The following is an 18,651-nucleotide window of genomic DNA, read 5'->3' as shown; positions in this document are numbered from 1 at the left end:
ACTTGCCATCCCATCATGGCCAAGTCCCACAGCTCTACTCATTCCAGTCTCGGGTGAAAAAGACCACAAAACACGAACTGAAACATGAACTCAACAATGCTATTTCTGGACAACAGCCCATCATCGTATACTCACCAACTCACTCAGAAAGCAGGGTGCCTCTTACCCAGGAAACCATCAGAAAACTGTGAGGGTCGGCAGTGAGCCAAAAGCTCACAAATGGAAGCAGCACTGAACTGAGGCAGTTTTCACTGCCAGACCAAAGGGAAAGGGCCAGTTTCACTTACAAGAGTTTATGAGATCTGAGACAAAATATTTCCTGACATCTGCCTCCCTCGTGTGTCTGTTCAAGCTTCTGTGCCCAAGGGGAAGCCCCAATATGTAGGCAGAAGGTACTGCTAGAAGGTATCCCTACAAGGGGCCGGGTGGTGGCGCTGGAGGTAAGGTGCCTGCCTTGCCTGCGCTAGCCTAGGACGGACCTCGGTTCGATCCCCCGGCGTCCCATATGGTCCCCCAAGAAGCCAGGAGCAACTTCTGAGCGCATAGCCAGGAGTAACCCCTGAGCGTCACAGGGTGTGGCCCAAAAAAAAAACAGAAGGTATCCCTACAAGCCCCAAGTACTTGGGCCTAAAGAGGCGGAAAACACGTCCTCCAGATATATCAAGCAAGCCAGCACTCAAGATGGTTAAGAATAAATCTAACTTGGGGCCGGAGAGATAGCATGGAGGTAAAGTGTTTGCCTCGCACGCAGAAGGTCAGTGGTTCGAAGCCCGGCATCCCATATGGTCCCCTGTGCCTGCCAGGAGCAATTTCTGAGCATAGGGCCAAGAGTAACCCGTGAGCGCGCTGGGTGTGACCCAAAAAAAAAAAAAAATTAAAAACCCAAAGAATTAATCTACTGTATTATCCGGCATATAAGACGACTTTTGAAACAAAAAAAAGGCAACCGAAAATCGGGGGTCATCTTATATGCCGAGTATATCCCAAAAAATGTTTTAATATGCCGCTAAACAAAAACTGTCTGAATATTGCCAAAAAACGAATTTTCCAACTCGATCCTGCACCAATCACTGCAAGGCTGCTTGGACAGCCTCTCTAACTCAACCAATCCAAGCAAGCTTTTTATGCATGCAAATTAGACAATGTTCTGTACCGAATCTACACTGTAAAAAGCCTGCTCAGATTGGCCAGAGTCAGAGAGGAAGTCTATTACAGTATGACCTTTGAATCTTTGCTTGTGATTGGCTCACTATGGTACATACAGTTACAGCACAGGAACGTTCTGTCTTATACAGTGAATATAGGCCTAAGCCTATGTTTTAACTGCAAAATTAGGGGTGGTCGTCAAATACGGTAGCTTGCTAGGAAATGAGGCCTTTCAAGGCTTCGTGTCTACCACTGTGACACTAAAAATCTGTTAAGACTTAAAATTTCTTTTTTTTTTTTTGGTTTTTGGGACACACCCAGCGGTGCTCAGGGGTTACTCCTGGCTGTCTGCTCAGAAATAGCTCCTGGCAGTCACGGGGGACCATATGGGACACCGGGATTCGAACCAACCACCTTTGGTCCTGGATCGGCTGCTTGCAAGGCAAACGCCGCTGTGCTATCTCTCCGGGCCCATACTTAAATTTCTTACCCGGTGATACCAACAACAGAGTTTGATGTTTTTAAAAGAAATCTGGAACCCCACATTACAGAGGAACACACCTAAACGTAGTTCAAGGAGCCTAGTAGAGTATACCTGGTGGAGTGAGAGGCCAGTGGCCTCTGCCTAGCCAGCACTGCAAACCACTAAACAGTGCAAGGCATGAGAACAAAACCCTTAGATACCACTTCTTACTGTCCTTACTAATGAATGCCTCTTCCCCACCCAGATCAAAAGTCAACAACGCCCAAAGCATGCTGAAATGACAGGTACATAAAAAGTATGATTAAGAGTATTGTTTAAAGGGGCCAGAGAGATAGCATGGAGGTAAGGCATTTTTGCCTTTCATGCAGAAGGACAGTGGTTCAAATTCCGGCATCCCATATGGTCCCCTGTGCCTGCCAGGGGCGATTTCTGAGCATAGAGCCAGGAGTAAGCCCTGAGCGCTGCCGGGTGTGACCCAAAATCCAAAAAAAAAAGAGTAAAAGAGTATTGTAGATCCCAGTATCTCAATATAAAGGGTAAAACAAACGGGCACCTAGGAAACAGAAGGATATGTCATGGACTGACAAAATGACCAGCAGTGCTCTCAAGGTTAGAATTAGACATTCACTTTTTTTTTGTTGTTTTGTTTGTTTTTTTGGGTTTTTTTTTTTTGGGGGGGGGGCCACACCCGGTGGTGCTCAGGGGCCACTCCTGGCTGTCTGCTCAGAAACAGCTCCTGGCAGGCACGGGGGACCATATGGGACACCGGGATTCGAACCAACCACCTTTGGTCCTGGATCGGCTGCTTGCAAGGCAAGCGCCGCTGTGCTATCTCTCCGGGCCCTAGACATTCACTTTAATAAAATCAATCTCTGCCTAAAATCATCTACTTGAAAGATCTTTTCAGTGCACAGGTTATACAGAAAGATGAAGACAGGTTTGAGAGACCAGCAATTCGCAGACCTTTTATCAGTTTCCTGGTACTCCCTCCTCTTGTCCCAGAGGCAAAGCAAGAGAAAGCTGTCAAGTCTCCCATACTACAAGTCTGCATTAAAAGTAAAAAGATGAGGGCCGGAGAGATGGCATGAAGGTAAGGCATTTACCTTGCATGCAGAAGGACAGTGGTTCGAAGCCCGGCATCCCATATGGTCTCCGGAGCCTGCCAGGAGTGATTTCTGAGCGTAGAGCCAGGAGTAACCCCTGAGGGCTGCCAGGTGTGACCCAAAAACCAAAAAAAAAAAAAAAGATTCTAAAAGTAAAAAGACAATACAGAGATATTAGATGGGCACATTGCTAGTCGTCCTGCAACACTCAGGATAGATGGAGTAAAAGAACCACTATTAGACATTAAGAGTAAAGAGTGAGCAACTGTTGTTTCAATATAAATTAAATATAAATATAAATTCCTAGTGTTGGTAGGCCTGGCAGGTCTAACTGTTGCAGGATGAGGGCAAAGAGATTCACAAAGCAGACAGATGGAGTTCCAGGAGTCAGCCAGCTTTACTTCACGGTCCTACCCTAACATACACATTTCCTCACACAGCTTCTATGCTAAGCCTTTGCCTAGCAGCTCCTTCTCTACTCCTTCTGGCTCTAGCAGCTACTGCTCTACTCCTCTGGCTCTCTCGGCCTCTGTCTCCCTTTCAGCTGCTTCTCCAGGCTTCCTTGCTGATGGACTACCTTCGCTGATGCTGCTTCTTTGCTGATGCTCAACTGATGCTGAATCTCGCTGTTGATTCTCGCTTCTGCCTTACTTCTCTAACTCTCCTCCTTAATCCCTCTCTCCCCCATGCAGACTCCTCTACCCACTCATTCCAGGTGTGGGCATTCTGATCATTCAGGTGGGATAGATAAGAAGTTGTGGGAGGGGATACCCACATTCTCCATCTTTTTTTGTATTATTACAGAGGCATTATTGATAAGTCTATAAAAGATATAAGTATAAATTGTTATGTAAGATACACAATATAACATAGCAAACATAGCAGAACTTCCAGCATCTTAACTTTGGTTCAGGTTAAATCTCTTGACCCTATTTTCATTGGTCATTATATTGCTGGTTAAATTGTGTTTTTATCTATATTGTTTCGTTCTAAGCCCCACTGCAAACAGAAAATCTTGTATCTAATGTTTGCTTGCAAAATGCTGGGGAAATGCATGTCAGAGTTTTGAAAGTTCTCAGCTATCCTGGTGAATGTTTCCCAATTGCTATGTTATATTATGTATCTTATGTAGCAGCTTATTTTCAAACTGTATTATCTGCAAAAATATTCTTGTGATTTTGTTTATAGAAGCTTATGAAAAGAAACTTAGATGTTCTAGACTTATCAATAATGCTTCTGTAATAATACAAAAAAAGGGGGCGGAAGAGATAGCATGGAGGTAAGGCGTTTGCCTTGCATGCAGAAGTTCGGTGTTTCGAATTCAAGATGGCCCCCGAGCCTGCCAGGAGTGATTTCTGAGCAGAGAGCCAGGAGGAACCAAGCGCTGCCAGGTGTGACCCAAAAAAAAAAAAAAAAAACAAAAAAACAAAAAAAATACAAAAAAGGTGGAGAGTGTCTGCATGGGGGAGAGAGGGACTAAGGAGAGTTAAGAGTGAGAAATGGGCAAAAGTGAGAACCAACAGCGAGATTCAACAGAGAGATTTAGCATCAGATTCACCATCAGTTGAGCATCATCAAAGCAGCAGCAGTAAGCAACGGCAAAGTGAGTTAGTCCCTTGCAGCCAGCCTCATGTTGCCTACTGTGAGTACAGGGGTGAAGTCAAACGAATCGTAGTGTCCAGTCTGTATGACAGATCCTGCAGCTGCCATGGCGGCCCAGTGTGGTTCACACCAGAAAGAGCACTTAAGATTTGCTTCCACACTCCATTTGCTTTGAGGACAAATCAAGAACTTCTGACTCTATCCTCTCCAGTCACAAGTAACGACTCCACCTCAGTTCTTTATGATCCCACACATGACACGCACCAGTGAACCTACTGGTATGGAATCTGGAACCACTACCAGAGAGGGTTGCAGAGAAGCAAGTGGACCTACATCTGATGAGACTGCTCAGGCCAGAGAGACAGTCCCTCCCTCCTGCCCAGTGCCTGCAGAAAAGACTGCTGCCTCCATACCAGAAACTCACTGGTAGGGTCTCAGAGCCAGGCAACCTTTCACTGGGACCACAGGACCTGACGCCTGCTGGGTATTCCCCCACAAGTGGAAATGTAGGTCAAACTTTTCCTTTGTCCATTCTCCTTGTCAAGGTGGGTATCTAAATGTAAGTTGTCAGAAAATCGAAATTCAAGCAGGAAACTTTTGAACAAATCAACACTATGCCTAACCAGAAATATCATTTTCAATGAAGTGATCAAAGTTTAATAAATACTCATATGGAATAACAAAGCTATTATCATATGAAAACAATTCCTCTATTACTTATTAGTAGTTCCCCCAACATTATGTCTAATGTGAAGGCTGGTTGTCCCATGAAGTAATCTGTCCACAAGTAAATTCCCCAGTATCCCAGAGCTCTGAGCACCACTGGAAACAGCATGGCCCCGTCACAAGTGTCAGTCTGTGCCTGCACTTGTCCTGAGTGCCACCCATTGGCCATCAGATCCTATGACTTGTACTATGCAAGAACCCGAGAGCTCCTCCTCCTGCACTCTCGTCATAGGTGAGCCCAACCAAGTGGAGTATTGAGGTGACAGTGCATACATTCCATTCCAACTTGTACCTCCGTGTACAGCTGATTTTCCTTAGCAGGAGAACAGGTGGAATCTACTCTACAGAACTTCCACAGAAGACAGCCAAACAACGTTAGACTCACAGGCACACGCCCACCCAAACACTAGTTTACTTAATTGCTGCAGGACATGAAATATGTCAAGAAAACATTAAAAAGGAAAACCCAGAAACAAAAGTAACCCAGCTGCATGCTAAAGTTCAGTCCCAGCCCGGCCTGTGTGTGGAATGCGAAGGGCCCCAGACTTGCGCAATCCTGACCCACACACTCACCTGCAGACTTCCTACTCCGCCCCCTGGCAGGCCAGAAGCCATTTTTACACACACCTCTGGGCGGTATGAATCACCATGGACCTCTCCAGGTACAGAGTACTCAAATATAGCACCGTCACCTTTAATAAAGCAGGTGTAGGCGTTCACACAAGCTCCTAGTTCCTTTTTCCCATCAGTTAAAAAAACCAAAGCAATGAACTCAGTCAGAAACAAATGGCTTTAAGGACTACCTCAGGAAGTGAAGTGATTGGTCTCCCACCAGGATTTCTATATCTGGGTGTGAGTTTTATGCACAAACTTAAGACAGAAAAGCCAACGTCCTGACTGGACATTTTAGAAGACAGTGTCGCTGTGTTTGTAAAAAGACAAACACGAGAAGGTCCCAGGGGTCAAGAATAAAGTCGAATAATAAACGCACCCAGTTTGTGCCACACTGAGGTGAATGCCTTCCTCCTCTTGCCCACAGCAGGGGCTGGAACACAGAGACTCAGCTGTGACTTGGCATCACAAGGGAAACAGAGAAGGACACACCCAATCCAGGAGCTTTTGGAAAACTAAGGGACCCTCTTCCCAGGAGGCAATAAAAGATAAAGATTAGCCACTAGCCCTAGACATAATAGAAAAATTTTAAATTCCAGAAGCAGTAAAGCCTTGTAATTAAAAATAAAAACAGGACAGGACTAAAGAGCTCCTGAAGCCTTCATTATGAACTACAGTTCTCCACAACAGTCAAGATATTCAGCTTGATGTGTGTCCCCTGAGGACGAAGCACCCACTTGAAACGTAACCATCAATTCATTTTAAAGTTCTAGAGGCAGCTGAAATCCAAAACCAGAGTGAAAAATATACACTAATAAAATATAACTGGTGCTTCCAATTGAGAACCCTCCCTGACACTCAAACATGAAGAGGAAGAAGAGGGAAAAATCACTTAACCAACTTGACCGAAAACCTATGCTAGTTTTCTTTAAAAGTCTATGTGGGGGGGGGTGAGGTGGCGCTAGAGGTAAGGTGTCTGCCTTGCAAGCACTAGCCAAGGAAGGACCGAGGTTCGATCCCCCGGCGTCCCATATGGTTCCCCCAAGCCAGGGGCGATTTCTGAGCGCTTAGCCAGGAGTAACCCCTGAGCATCAAACGGGTGTGCCCCCCCCCAAAAACAAAAAAGTCTATGTAGGGGCTGGAGAGATAGCATGGAAGGAGGGCCTTGCATGCAAAAGGTTGGTGGTTTGAATCTTGGCATCCCATATGGTCCCCTGAGCCTGCCAGGAGCGATTTCTGAGCAGAGCCAGGAATACCCGAGTGCTGCCGGGTGTGACCTTAAAACCAAAACCAAAAACAAAAAAAAGTCTATGTAATATGGAACCAGGATGATGGAACGATGGGCAAGGCGTTTTTCTAGCACAGCTAACAGGATTCAAGCCCTGGCACCACATACGGTCCCTAAGCCCCAGCAGGAGTGATCTCTGAGGCAGGAATATGTCCTAAGCACTAGTGAAAAATAAATCTCTAAGGAATTCCGGGTCATCTTTGCATACATAGAAATCCCAAAATTACCTGTCCTAAGGTCACCATCCACAGGTGGAGAACCATTAACTGTGAGACATGTTAGTGATAATCAGTGCAAGAGGCCAAGCAGATTCTCATACAAGCCCCCAAATCAGCCCAGAGGCACGGAAAGGACTAACAGCGCTGGCACTATTCTGTGGCATGAATGGGTCACCAGGTTCCCGCCTCAGCCCTGCAGGTGTGTAACCATCAGGACCCACAGCACCAAAGGGAGGCCCCCAAAATGCATACATGTCTGGCCTGAAACTTATTCCCGTCCATGGAACTCTGCAGCAAGAACATCCATTCTTATCGTCCGTCGTCCACCGCCACTAACAGCCACCCACCGCCACTAACAGTGAACGTCAAGCATCAAGACTTGCGAAGGTCAGAGGAAATAAAAGGGCACGGTGGGGTGACAGGCAAGTCCCCAGAGGGTGAGAATCCCCTGGGGGAGCAAACATCTCTCTCCCCATCAGCCAGCACAAGCCTGGAGAAGTAAGCCTGTGCGCACTGCCCAGAAAGTCAGACAGGCCCCAGAAGTCCCCAGGAAAATTCACTGGCAGGGGGCCCCAGCAGCCCAGGATCCAGAAAAGGGGCTTGCCCGCCTGCCCCTGCTGCCCTCGCCTCCTGCACAGGCCTGGGCAGAGGGGCTGGGCTCAGTCTCACAGAAACCTAGTAAGACCGTCCACCTGCCTCCGCATTCCTTGTTTTTCCGCGGCAGAGCGGTCAAATCCCACCTCACCCACTGAATCATCTATCGACCGACGCCTCGTCTCAGCCGGACCCGGGAGGCCGCGGAAAGCACCGTCCACGGGCCCATTCAGAGAGCAAGACCCAGCAAGGGCGCCCCGAGATACCGTTTCGCACCCGACTTTTCTGAGACGTAAGGGCGAGGGGCTGGCTCCCTGTGCGCTCCGGCCGGGCCCTGGTCGCCGGGCCGAGCGCGGGGGCTGGACGGCTCAGGCGGCCGCCAGGAGGGTCCGTCCGCGGGCCGGCCTGCGCGACCCTCCTCCCTCCCACCCTCCCTCCGTCCGCCGAGGGGGCGCCCGGGGCCTCCGGCGACCCCCGCCCTCTCGCGCCCATTGTCCGGGGCCGGGCGCGGACCCCGCGGGAGGGCAGGGCCGGGCAGGGCGGCGGCGGCCCGTTCGCGGCCCCGGTCGGCTCGGCTCGGCTCGGCTCGGCTCGGTGGCCCGGCCGCGGTCACATGCTCCTCGCTCGCTCGCGGCCACAAAGGTCCGCGCGGCCCGGCCCGGCGGCCCGGGACCGGGCAGGAGGCTGGCAGAGCCTGGCGGGAGGCGGGCGAGGCCCCGGCCCGAGCCGAGCCGAGCCGAGCCGAGCCGAGCCCCGCAGCCCCCGGAGACGAGGCGAGGAGCCCCGCCAGGTGGAGCCGCCCGCGGCTGGGGCGAGGCGGGGAGCCCCGAGGAAGAGGAGAGGAGAGGAGAAGAGAGGAGGGGAGGGGAGGCCCCGGGTCCGAGGGCGGGCGCGGGCGCGGGGACCCCGACCCCAGCCGCCGGCCGGGCGCGCACCTCGGTGGGCTGGCTGATCTCGAACAGGTCCAGCCTGTTGGCGTTCCAGTGCCGGATGATGTCCGCCAGCTTCCGCCGCTCCTCGTCGCGGCCGCCCGCCGACATCCTCCCTCCGGCGCCGCGAGGCTGGGCCTGGGCCGGGCCGCCCTCCCCGACCCTCCCTCGCGCTCCCGGCCCGCCGCCGCCGCCGCCGCCGCCCGCCGACCCTCGCGCCCCTCGCGCCCCGCGCGCCTGCTCGCCGCGCCCGCGCCCGCGCCCGCCCCGCCGGCCGGCCCGCCGGTGAGTGCCGCCGCGCCGCCACGCCACGCCCGCCCCGCGCCCGCCGCGCGCGCGCCCGCCGCGCCGTGCTCGCCCCCGCGGCGCCGCGCGCGCGCCCGCTCGCCCGCCCGCCCGCCGGAGGTGCTCCCGGCGCGGGGCAGGTGCCGCGGCGGCGCTCCGGTCGGCGGGCGAGGCGCGCCTGGGCGGGGCGGGGCCGGCCTCGCCTCGCCGCGCCTCGCCTCGGAGCCCCGCCCCGCCCGGCCCGGCCCGGCCCGGCCCGGCCCGGCCGCCGCGTCGCAGCCCCGGGTGGGCGGCGCGGGAGCCCCGACGGGCCGGGCCGGCCGAGCCCGGCAGGTGGCTGCGGAGCCGCGGCAGGGAGGTCGCTCCGGGCTCCCCCGGCCAAAGGCGCCGCGGGGCCGCCGGCGAGCCGGGCTCAGGCCTCGAGGGCTCAGGCGCGACACCGACGCCGCCGCAGCCGCAGCTCCGCGAAGGCGCGCGTCCCGGCCTCGGCCCCGGTTGGCCCCGAAACTGCGGCCACGGGGCCCGCCGCCGCCGCCGCCCTCCGCCCTCCACCCGCGACGCCCGCACAGGCCGCGGCCCCAGAGGCTCGGCCCACCCACAAAGCCCCTTGCTTCCTCGCCCGGCTTTGTCTCCCGTGCGGGCGGCCTCCCCCTGCCAGCCGGCTCGCTGCGGGGAAAGACGAGGCGCCAGCTGCCCTCCCGCTGCCCTGCCCCGGCCGCAGAAGGGGCTTTGCAGCAGAGGTGTTTGTTGAACCCGTGCCACGGGACAGCGCCTCAGTCGGGTTTGGCTTGGGTGTGTGTGTGTGTGTGTCTGTGTGTGTGCACGGGAGAGCGCCTCGTGTGTGTGTGTGTGTGTGTGTGTGTGTGTGTGTCACTGAGCAATTGCGAGTTGACCTGCGTGTGTGTGTGTGTGTGTGTGTGTGTGTGTGTGTGTGTGTGTGTGTGTGTCACTGAGCAATTGCGAGTTGACCTGCTGAAGAGAAAAGTTGACCTTACAGGGACGTAGCTTCACGCTCCCACGCTGATACTGCGATTCCTCAGACTTCATTCAAGATTCCCCTTCATGGGGCAAGTGACTTAGTACAGCAGAGAGGGTGTTTGCCTTGCACTCAGCCGATCTAGGGTCCATCAGTGCCTGGCCCTCCATATGGTCTGCCACAAAACACCAGAGTGACCTCTGAGTGCAGAGCTGGAAATAAACCCTGAGCACTACCAGGTGTGGCCCACAAACACAAAAGAAAAAGCAAAATTCTCCTCACGGCCAGAGCACAAGAACTAAGGATAGGGCCGCACTTGCCTTGCTCGCACGTGGCCAACCCAGATTTGATGCCTGCAATCACGCAGGGGTCTCAAACCCAATTTACCTGGGGGCCGCAGGAGGCAAAGTCAGGGTGATCCTTGAGTGCAAACTCAGTAAGCCTTGAACATTGGGGGGTGACCCAAACAACTAAAACAAAACAAAAAAAGATTTCTCTAGGGCAGGGCCACAAAATGTACAGAGGGCCGCAAATGGTCCGCGGGCCGCGAGATTGAGACCCCTGAATTCTCCTGAGCCTGCAGAAGTGATCTGACTGCAGAGTCAGGAGTAAGTAAGCCTTGAGCCCCAAAACAAATAAAATGAATAAAATTCTTCTTCTGTTAATTCTAAGTGGTTCATAGAGCCCCACTTACAGTCTGAGCTGACAGCCCCCAAGAACAGCAAAGGTGCTGAGGTGAGAACAGCTGAGCCACGAGCCACACACAGTTCTTAAATGTCCCACTGTTCTCTTTTTTCAGGAGCCCCACCTGTGGGCTCGCTCGGTGCTCTGGGCTGCGTTGGTGGTGAAAAGGGAAATCAGCCCCCCCCCACCAACCTTGGTGGGTGCCCTGCCCCTTAAGGAAGTCGTCACTGCCTCGGCCCCACCTCTACCCCTACCTCACGAATCATTGGTGTTATCGTAGCGGAAGTCCAGCCCTCAAGGACTCTTCTTCCCCTCCCACTTCCCATCCTATATAAGGGGGTAACGAGGGACCCACGAGGTCTTTGATTCTGGTGGGAATTCATAGACCCTGACCATTCATAATGGTCAGTATTAAAAGCACTTTTTAAAGCATCTGCTGGAACTCATAAGCCTCTTCATTTCTTTGCGCCGGGCAGCTAAAATTAGGACTTCCGGACCTTTCATTTTGGCGAGCCAGCCAGGAGTCCTCATTCTGCCCGGCACGGAGTTATGAATAGGTGTCTGGTGAGTTCTGATGTGTATGTGTGTGTGTGAAAGCGCGCGCTTTGCTTCATGTCTGTCTGAGTTTGTGGTGGCTTAAGCTCTTTACTCGATGTGGAAACCGAGTAGAAGCAGACTTTGTTTCATAGGGGGGTTAAAGTCCCCCCGGGTGACTAAGGAATCTTCCACCTGATGCGTTTCCAGGTGTGTGTGGTTCCCCATCTGATGCGTATACCAGATGGGCAAGAGGTTGACGAACTTTGGCTGCTTAGGTCACGACCCTGGTGGTACCCCAGGGGTTTAGTAAGAGCAGCTGGAAGACGTTCCGAGCTGCTGAAGAGGTTGTCTGTCTGTGATTTTTGGAGCTCAAGAACTTGGTCATTGGCATAGTTGTCTGTCTAGGATTTATTGTGGAATGCAGAGATTACTTGAACGCATTTTGCTTGGTTATTTGTGGCGCCACGCTGTCTGTTTGTCTGTCTGTTTCTTGTCTGTGTGTTCTATGTTTTTTTTTTTTGGTCTAACCACGGGACGCAAGCCCGACCCCCTCTCAAGGGCCGACCCCTGGGGAAAGGGGCCGACCGCCGGTGAGCCCGCGTCTCCCTCGCCCGTCAGTCGTCCCAGCAGCGAAACGCGCAACCCCCGCTGCCTGCGGCGCGGCGAGAGGGCGCCCGAAACCCGCCTAACCCGCTCCCCACCCAACCAGGAAGCTGGCGCATGCAAGGTCCACACTAGGGACTTGGCGGGGGGGTGTTGGAAATTGCAAATCCCAGATTTCTCAAATGGCCATCGGGAATAAATTTTCCTGGAGAATTTCTGAACTTTGCAATTCCCCAACTATCCTGCCATGCGTTCAGGCCAAAAAGAGCAACTGGCCGTTTTTTTTCTAGCCGAAAAAGAAAAAAAAAATGCTTTTTAACTCACCACGTGGTGAAGAAATTCACCACGCCCCAGGGCAAACTATTGTCCTCCCAGCTCCACCTGGCTGAGGAATGTAGGTCATTTACATATCAAAGAAAAATCTAGCAAATGGTTTGGAAGTCAAAAAAAAATTTTTTTTAAGCATTTAAATTTCTAACTTAAAGGTTTCTTAAAAAAATTAATAAGAAAATGTTGCAAATTACTGTTGTTATTTTTGTTTGTTTTTCGGTGCACGTGAAAATTTTTAGCAGCGGAACCACTGCAAAAGAATAAGTGGCGAAGCTTAAAAAAAAAAAAAAAAGGGAGGAAAAAGAGAAGAAGCCGAATGGTAGGGCGTTTGCCTTGCATGCAAAAAGGAAAGTGGTGTAAAAGAAATTAAAAATGTGTAATAAAAATGTGTATAATCAATCTAAATAATTATTAATATGTCTCTAGGTTAAAAAAAATGTAAATGTTTTTAAGCATGTTCTACCAAAAGTAGTAAGTATTCATTCTTTCTGGTTTTCAACATTAATTTGTGTAACGTAAATTCCTGGTGTTTTCTGTTTAGAAAACTAAGTGAATTTCTATATTTAGAATTAAGCATAATTAAAATATTATTTTGCAATTTTTCATTATATGTTACCAAGAACATTAATATTTGTATCACAGGAGGTTTTATAAAATTGGTCATGGTTTTATTTAAAAATGTATAAAATGTTTCGTTGCAAAAAAAAAAAAATTCTAAAATTATCTAAGTAATTTAAGTAATATTTGCTTTTTCTCTTCTCCCAGAACCTTTTAGTACCATTTATGTCATGGCATCATGTTGCTTTGCACAGAATACAAGCAAATGGCTTTTCTCTCTGCATGGGGAGTAGTCCTCATGCAAACAGAAAATCAAAAAAAAAAATTAGTAAGGAAACCCCAAAGCCCTCTTTCAGAGGAATAATTGGAGTTGAGGCGGTGTGACAAGCAGGCACCGGCGAGAAACTGAAATAAATGGCCTGAGTAAGGAAATTGAAGATTTTCCTAGAAGATTATCACAGCCTGTGGGCCCTGCTCTCTCCCTCAAGCTCAGAAGAGAATTCGAGGTCAGTCTCTTCCAAACCTGGAGAGGAGTGGAACAGACAAGTCACCTCTAAAAATTCCTGCAGAGGGTGAGATGCCCAGCCAGAAGAACCTCATGCTGAACCGACCAACTCATCAGCCAAACCTGAGTGACTGTGAAAAACCTGCAGTGTCCACAACCTATCCTCAAAAAAGCTCTGTAAGTAATGGGGGTGCCCCAGATGGAGATTTCTCCAACAGTGCTGTATATGTGCAAAGAAAAAAAGCCAAGTTATTCAAATACCGGGTAAGGTACAAGGTAAAGGTGGAGAGAAAAACCATTTTTGGTAGCTAATTAAAATTCTAGTGGGCCTAATTTAAAACCCACTTCTTTAAAGTAACTCATGTAAAAATGCTCTTACTAGTTGTATTAAACCAAATCATAAATTGCAAATGCAAATGTTAGTCTAACTGAAGTAACTCAAAACTGTTTATTCATAATGCTATTATGCTTTGTTTTCTGTTAATTAATTTGTGCTATCATTACAGACAATAAGAACAGCTATGCCATTCAAGTTGTGCTATTTACTGCTCCAAGGCCTGAGTGGGTTAAGTAATATTCCCCTGTATAATTAATCTAATCCTTTTCAGGTGTTAAAACTGTAAAAGTAAACCAGTTAACTGCTCCTTTAGGGAAATATGAGATTTCACCCTATCTAGAGATTGAAACTGCAGTCCCCTGTCAGCCTGAAGTAGCTACAGAAGATTGATCTTCGACCACGTTCCCTCTAATAACTTCTAGGGTAATGAAATCTCTAAAGCAAAATGGTCATCAAAGAAAAAAAAACTATAAGGGGAAAATAAAGGCCGCAGAAATTAATAAGCCAAGTTAACTACTAAGAATAACATTATGCCTATCTATCCCAGAGGTTAAAGCAGGTAGCAAAAATTATGCTTCTCTTGGTAATGTTAAAAAGTAAAACAGTCATTAATAAAAATAAAATTTCTTCATCTCTGTCTAACCCAGTGCAGGAAAGGCAACTGGAGTTTAGGGCTCTCTACCCCAACAGCTGTTTAAGTTGCAAAAATGAAGAAAAGAAAGCAGAAACCTCCTTATTTTCGTTGTGGAATTCACAGCCTATGTGAAAAGAACTGCTGTCAAGGTGAACTGCATGCTTCCTGGGTTCACGCCTTCCATCCAAAACCTGAAAAGTGAAGCACACTGAGGATCCTCTCAAGATACGGGTCTGGCGGGCACACTTCAGCCCTAATGCACTCACTAACTCTGAAAATGCTCTCCCTGGCACTTGCTAAGGAAGGGCTCGAACTGCTTACCTCCGGTCCTCTACTTCCCATGTGTGTGTTTGGGGGGCCAGAATGGGTGTGTAAAGCAAAACCTCAGCCTTTGCCTCCCTCTTGGGGGTGGGGGAAATTGGCCTCTGGCTGTCCCTGTCTCACTAGGTAATCTAACCTTTGCTTCTTCTACCTGTACTTATGTCAAAAGGTAATCCCGTTTAGCTTTAAATCTTCTGTTTGCTATTCATAACAGCACCAAATCTGTAAACCTGGGTCAGGTAGAAGGTACTCAGTGCTCAAAAGTCCTGCCTGATCCCTCTAGCCCAGGGTATTTACCTCCGAAACGGATATAAATATGTGGTAAAAATTTGGCTTATGCATCCCAGCATTAGTGCTCCCCAACATTAACATCATCCCAGGAACAGAGCCCATCCCTCTGCCTAGCATACATTTCTTAGGCACTCCTAGGTCTGAGCACTCTACTGGTAGGGCTCAGAAGTTGCAGGAAAATTGGTAACTGGAAAAGCAAAACTAGCAGGGCTAAACAGAAATAACAAACTCTCACAAAAGTTAATTTCAAATGTGTAAAACAAAATCAAGCACCATCAAGAGTAGCTGGCCAAGATACAAAGCTATTAAATGGTCCCTTATGGTCTTTATGGCATGGAATTCTCCCCTATCTAATACTCCTACTGGGGCCCCTCCTAAGCCTTTTTACTTCTGGTAGCCATTGGCCCATGCAGGGTTAGCTCATGCAAATAATTATGACCAGTAATATCAGAAAGTAAAGGCCCCAAAATCACATTGGCTTCTAGGATTAGAAGCCTCCAGTACAAGAAGTGGGGATTGAAAAGGGAAATCAGCCCCCCCCCACCAACCTTGGTGGGTGCCCTGCCCCTTAAGGAAGTCGTCACTGCCTCGGCCCCACCTCTACCCCTACCTCACGAATCATTGGTGTTATCGTAGCGGAAGTCCAGCCCTCAAGGACTCTTCTTCCCCTCCCACTTCCCATCCTATATAAGGGGGTAACGAGGGACCCACGAGGTCTTTGATTCTGGTGGGAATTCATAGACCCTGACCATTCATAATGGTCAGTATTAAAAGCACTTTTTAAAGCATCTGCTGGAACTCATAAGCCTCTTCATTTCTTTGCGCCGGGCAGCTAAAATTAGGACTTCCGGACCTTTCAGTGGTACTCAGAAGACGGCCCATGCCAGGATGGAGCCCAAGCCTCTGGCATGCAAAGCTTGCTCTGTGAGTCTGTCAGCTGCCCAAGGCTTCCCTTGTTTTGTGTGTTGGTTTGGTTTAGGGCCACACATAGCAGTGCTCAGAGGTAACTACTCAGGGACTATATGAGATGCTGGGAATGGAACCCAGGTCAACTGCATACAAGGCAAGCACGTCCCCTCTTCACCTCTCCAACCCAGGACTTCCCTTTTTTTTTGTTTTTTTGTTTTGTTTTGGGGGGTCACACCCGGCAGTGCTCAGGGGTTACTCCTGGCTCCATGCTCAGAAATTTCTCCTGGCAGGCATGGGGTGCCATATGGGACTCTGGGATTTGAACTGATAAACGCTTTACCTCCATGCTATCTCTCCGGCCCTAGGACTTCCCTTTTAAAAGAATTGTTCTAGGAGCCAGAGACATAGCATGGAGGTAAGGCGTTTGCCTTTCATCATCGGTTCGAATCCCGGCACCCCATATGGTCCCCTGTGCCTGCCAGGAGCAATTTCTGAGCCTGGAACCAGGAATAACCCCTGAGTACTGCCGGGTGTGACCCAAAAACCACAAAAAAAAAAAAAAAAAAAAAGAATTGTTCTTAGTACACAAATAAAATAATGGTGCTCTTCCATATAAGAGCTCTGTGAAAATCAACAATTAACTACTGATATTTCTGCATATTCTGCCCAAATCTTGATTCTACCTAAATGCCATGTAATAGAATACGTATAAGATAAAAAAAAAAAAAGTGATTTTTTTTCCTGGTTTTTGAGCCACAAGCCCAAAAATTTAATCCTAACCCTAACATGCTCAAGGGTTACACCTGACTCTGTGTTCAAAAATTGCTTCTGGCAGTTTGGGGACCATATGGGATGCCAGGAATTGAACCCGGGTCCATCCCGGGTCAACCACATGCACACCCTACCGCTGTGCTATTGCTCCGGCCCTCAAAAAATAATGATTTTTAATGTCTGGATAAGCTTCAAACATTTGGAGGGAAAAAAGATATTAGGAAAATTGTTGAAAAAATAGATATTAGGAAAATATCTCCAGTTGGCCAACTACAATACACCCAGTCCTCCCTCAGTTTCCTGAGCCAGTGAAGAGCCAGAAAGAGTCGGAGCCTACCACTTTGAGAAGGGCAGGGTAAATTCACCAACTGCAGCTCCCAGCTCTGCCTGACATGACAGCCCCGGCTTTTAGGCTCCTCTCAAACCCTGGAAATTAGGCACACTCAGAGTTGAGTCAAACCCTGTGCTCGTGCAGATAGTCTTCAAAGTTCCCTAATATCATGCATGACTAAGTTCAAGACTGGTCTCAGAAATGAAAGGTGTGGGTGAGGTGAGTGTTTGGACTTCCTCCAGAAAGAGACAGGGAAGGAGGGTAGTACAGAGAGGGACAGAGGAAGGAAGTGTGCTCCAGAGAAGGAAAGTGTTCCAACAAGGGCAGGAGGGTACTGGAATCTCAGCTGCTGGTGCATGGAGGAACAAATAAATGCACCCCAAAATGTTCCTTCCTGATGCTTGTGTGCCCAGACTTGAGTCAGATTTCAGGACACTCATGGTCACTCAGGCTATACCGGCCACTTGATGGGTAAGAATCGGACTGGAGAAGGCCTGAATATCTGCACGTCAGCCCACACATGGTCATTCAGACATGCTTAGGGGATGGTGTCTGCCACAAGCAGGGTCCCACACACATGGCCTCTGTCTTTGCTCTTAGGGACAAGGCAGTGACCAGCCCCGGGGCTGGGAGAAGAGAGAAATGCAGGTCTTCATCTCCATGCAGAGGGCAGGAGGTGGGGTGGGGTAAAAACCAGGATCCGTAATGATGGACAGAGCATAACAAACACTGCTTGTGTGGGCCCCAGAAAGGGGGGTGGGGGCACCTGTCTTGCATGTAGCTGACCCTGTTCCATCTCTGGTTCCATCCCAGGCACCACATATCACCCCAGTTCCTGCCAAGAGTGATCCCCAAGTACAGAGCCAGGAATCATCCCTGACTACCATGGGATACAGACCCCCAACCAAATTAAACCATAAAAAAAAAAAAACTTGTACCCTGTCCCCAGCTCCAGGAACACAGTGTGGGAGAGAAATGACTCAGAACCTGCATTAACCACTCCATTCTCACTTCCTGTGTCATAGTTTGTGGAAAATAGAGATCATATAGGCATATTGGTTATACGATTCATAAATGTATCTGATATAGGACACAAGTAATTTTGCCAGAAAACTGGATTTTCTTTTTATTGATAGTTTTTATTGGGTGGGGGCACACATACCCAGCACTTGTTTAGGGCTTGTTCCTGGCTTAACACTCAGGAATTATTCCTGGCAGTCCGTAGATGAAGCCCAGATTGGCTTCATGCAAGAAGCCCTTCATGCCCTCTCTGCTGTGCTCTCTTCTCCCCAAAAGCAGATGTTTTAGAATATAAATACCAATGAGGTAAAATTTTAAAGCATACACCCACAGGACAAGAATTTGGAATTACTGACCTGCACTAAGAGAAGCAAAGACTGAGGAGAGTGGGTGCTGAGAAATGCCTGGTCTGAGCCATCCTCGGAGATGACTATTTTGGGAATCCCCCAAGACGCACATCTCAAGAAAGGCACAGATGGCAAGTTGCAGGCACCTGCTTGCTTTGGAAGTGCTCACAGGCCCTGTGAGTCCAAGAGGGTACCTGGAGGTAGTTATTCAAAGATAGTAGATGTTGGGGCCAGAGAGATCGCATGGACATAAGGCGTTTGCCTCACATGCAGAAGGTCGGTGGTTCGAATCCCGGCATCCCATATGGTCCCCCTAACCTGCCAGGAGCAATTTCTGAGCATAGAGCCAGGAGAACCCCTGAGCGCAGCCGAGTGTGACCCAAAAAACAAAAACAAAAAAAAAAGAAAAAAGAAAAAAGAGAGTAGACGTTTGTGCCCCAAAGCCCCTGTACATGCCTCCTGCTCTGAATGCACACGTTGACCAGTGAAAAATAAAAAGTAATGGTAGGA

General features: G+C 49.5%; 1 protein-coding gene across 2 annotated transcripts in view; it reads right to left on the bottom strand.

Annotated features, from left to right (window-relative positions):
• AFDN (afadin, adherens junction formation factor) overlaps nt 1–8,835 on the bottom strand; it is a 95,603-nt gene extending 86,768 nt beyond the window's left edge. For both annotated transcript variants that reach the window (XM_049785148.1, XM_049785149.1), the window contains exon 1: nt 8,709–8,835. In XM_049785148.1, coding sequence (XP_049641105.1) covers nt 8,709–8,813 — 105 coding nt within the window. In that variant the 5' untranslated portion in view covers nt 8,814–8,835. The remainder of the gene's footprint in view (nt 1–8,708) is intronic.
• Nucleotides 8,836–18,651: the final 9,816 nt, after the last annotated feature.

Source organism: Suncus etruscus, chromosome 12 (genome assembly GCF_024139225.1).
Source record: "Suncus etruscus isolate mSunEtr1 chromosome 12, mSunEtr1.pri.cur, whole genome shotgun sequence".
Lineage (NCBI taxonomy): Eukaryota > Metazoa > Chordata > Mammalia > Eulipotyphla > Soricidae > Suncus > Suncus etruscus.
This window is presented reverse-complemented; position numbering and strand designations above follow the sequence as displayed.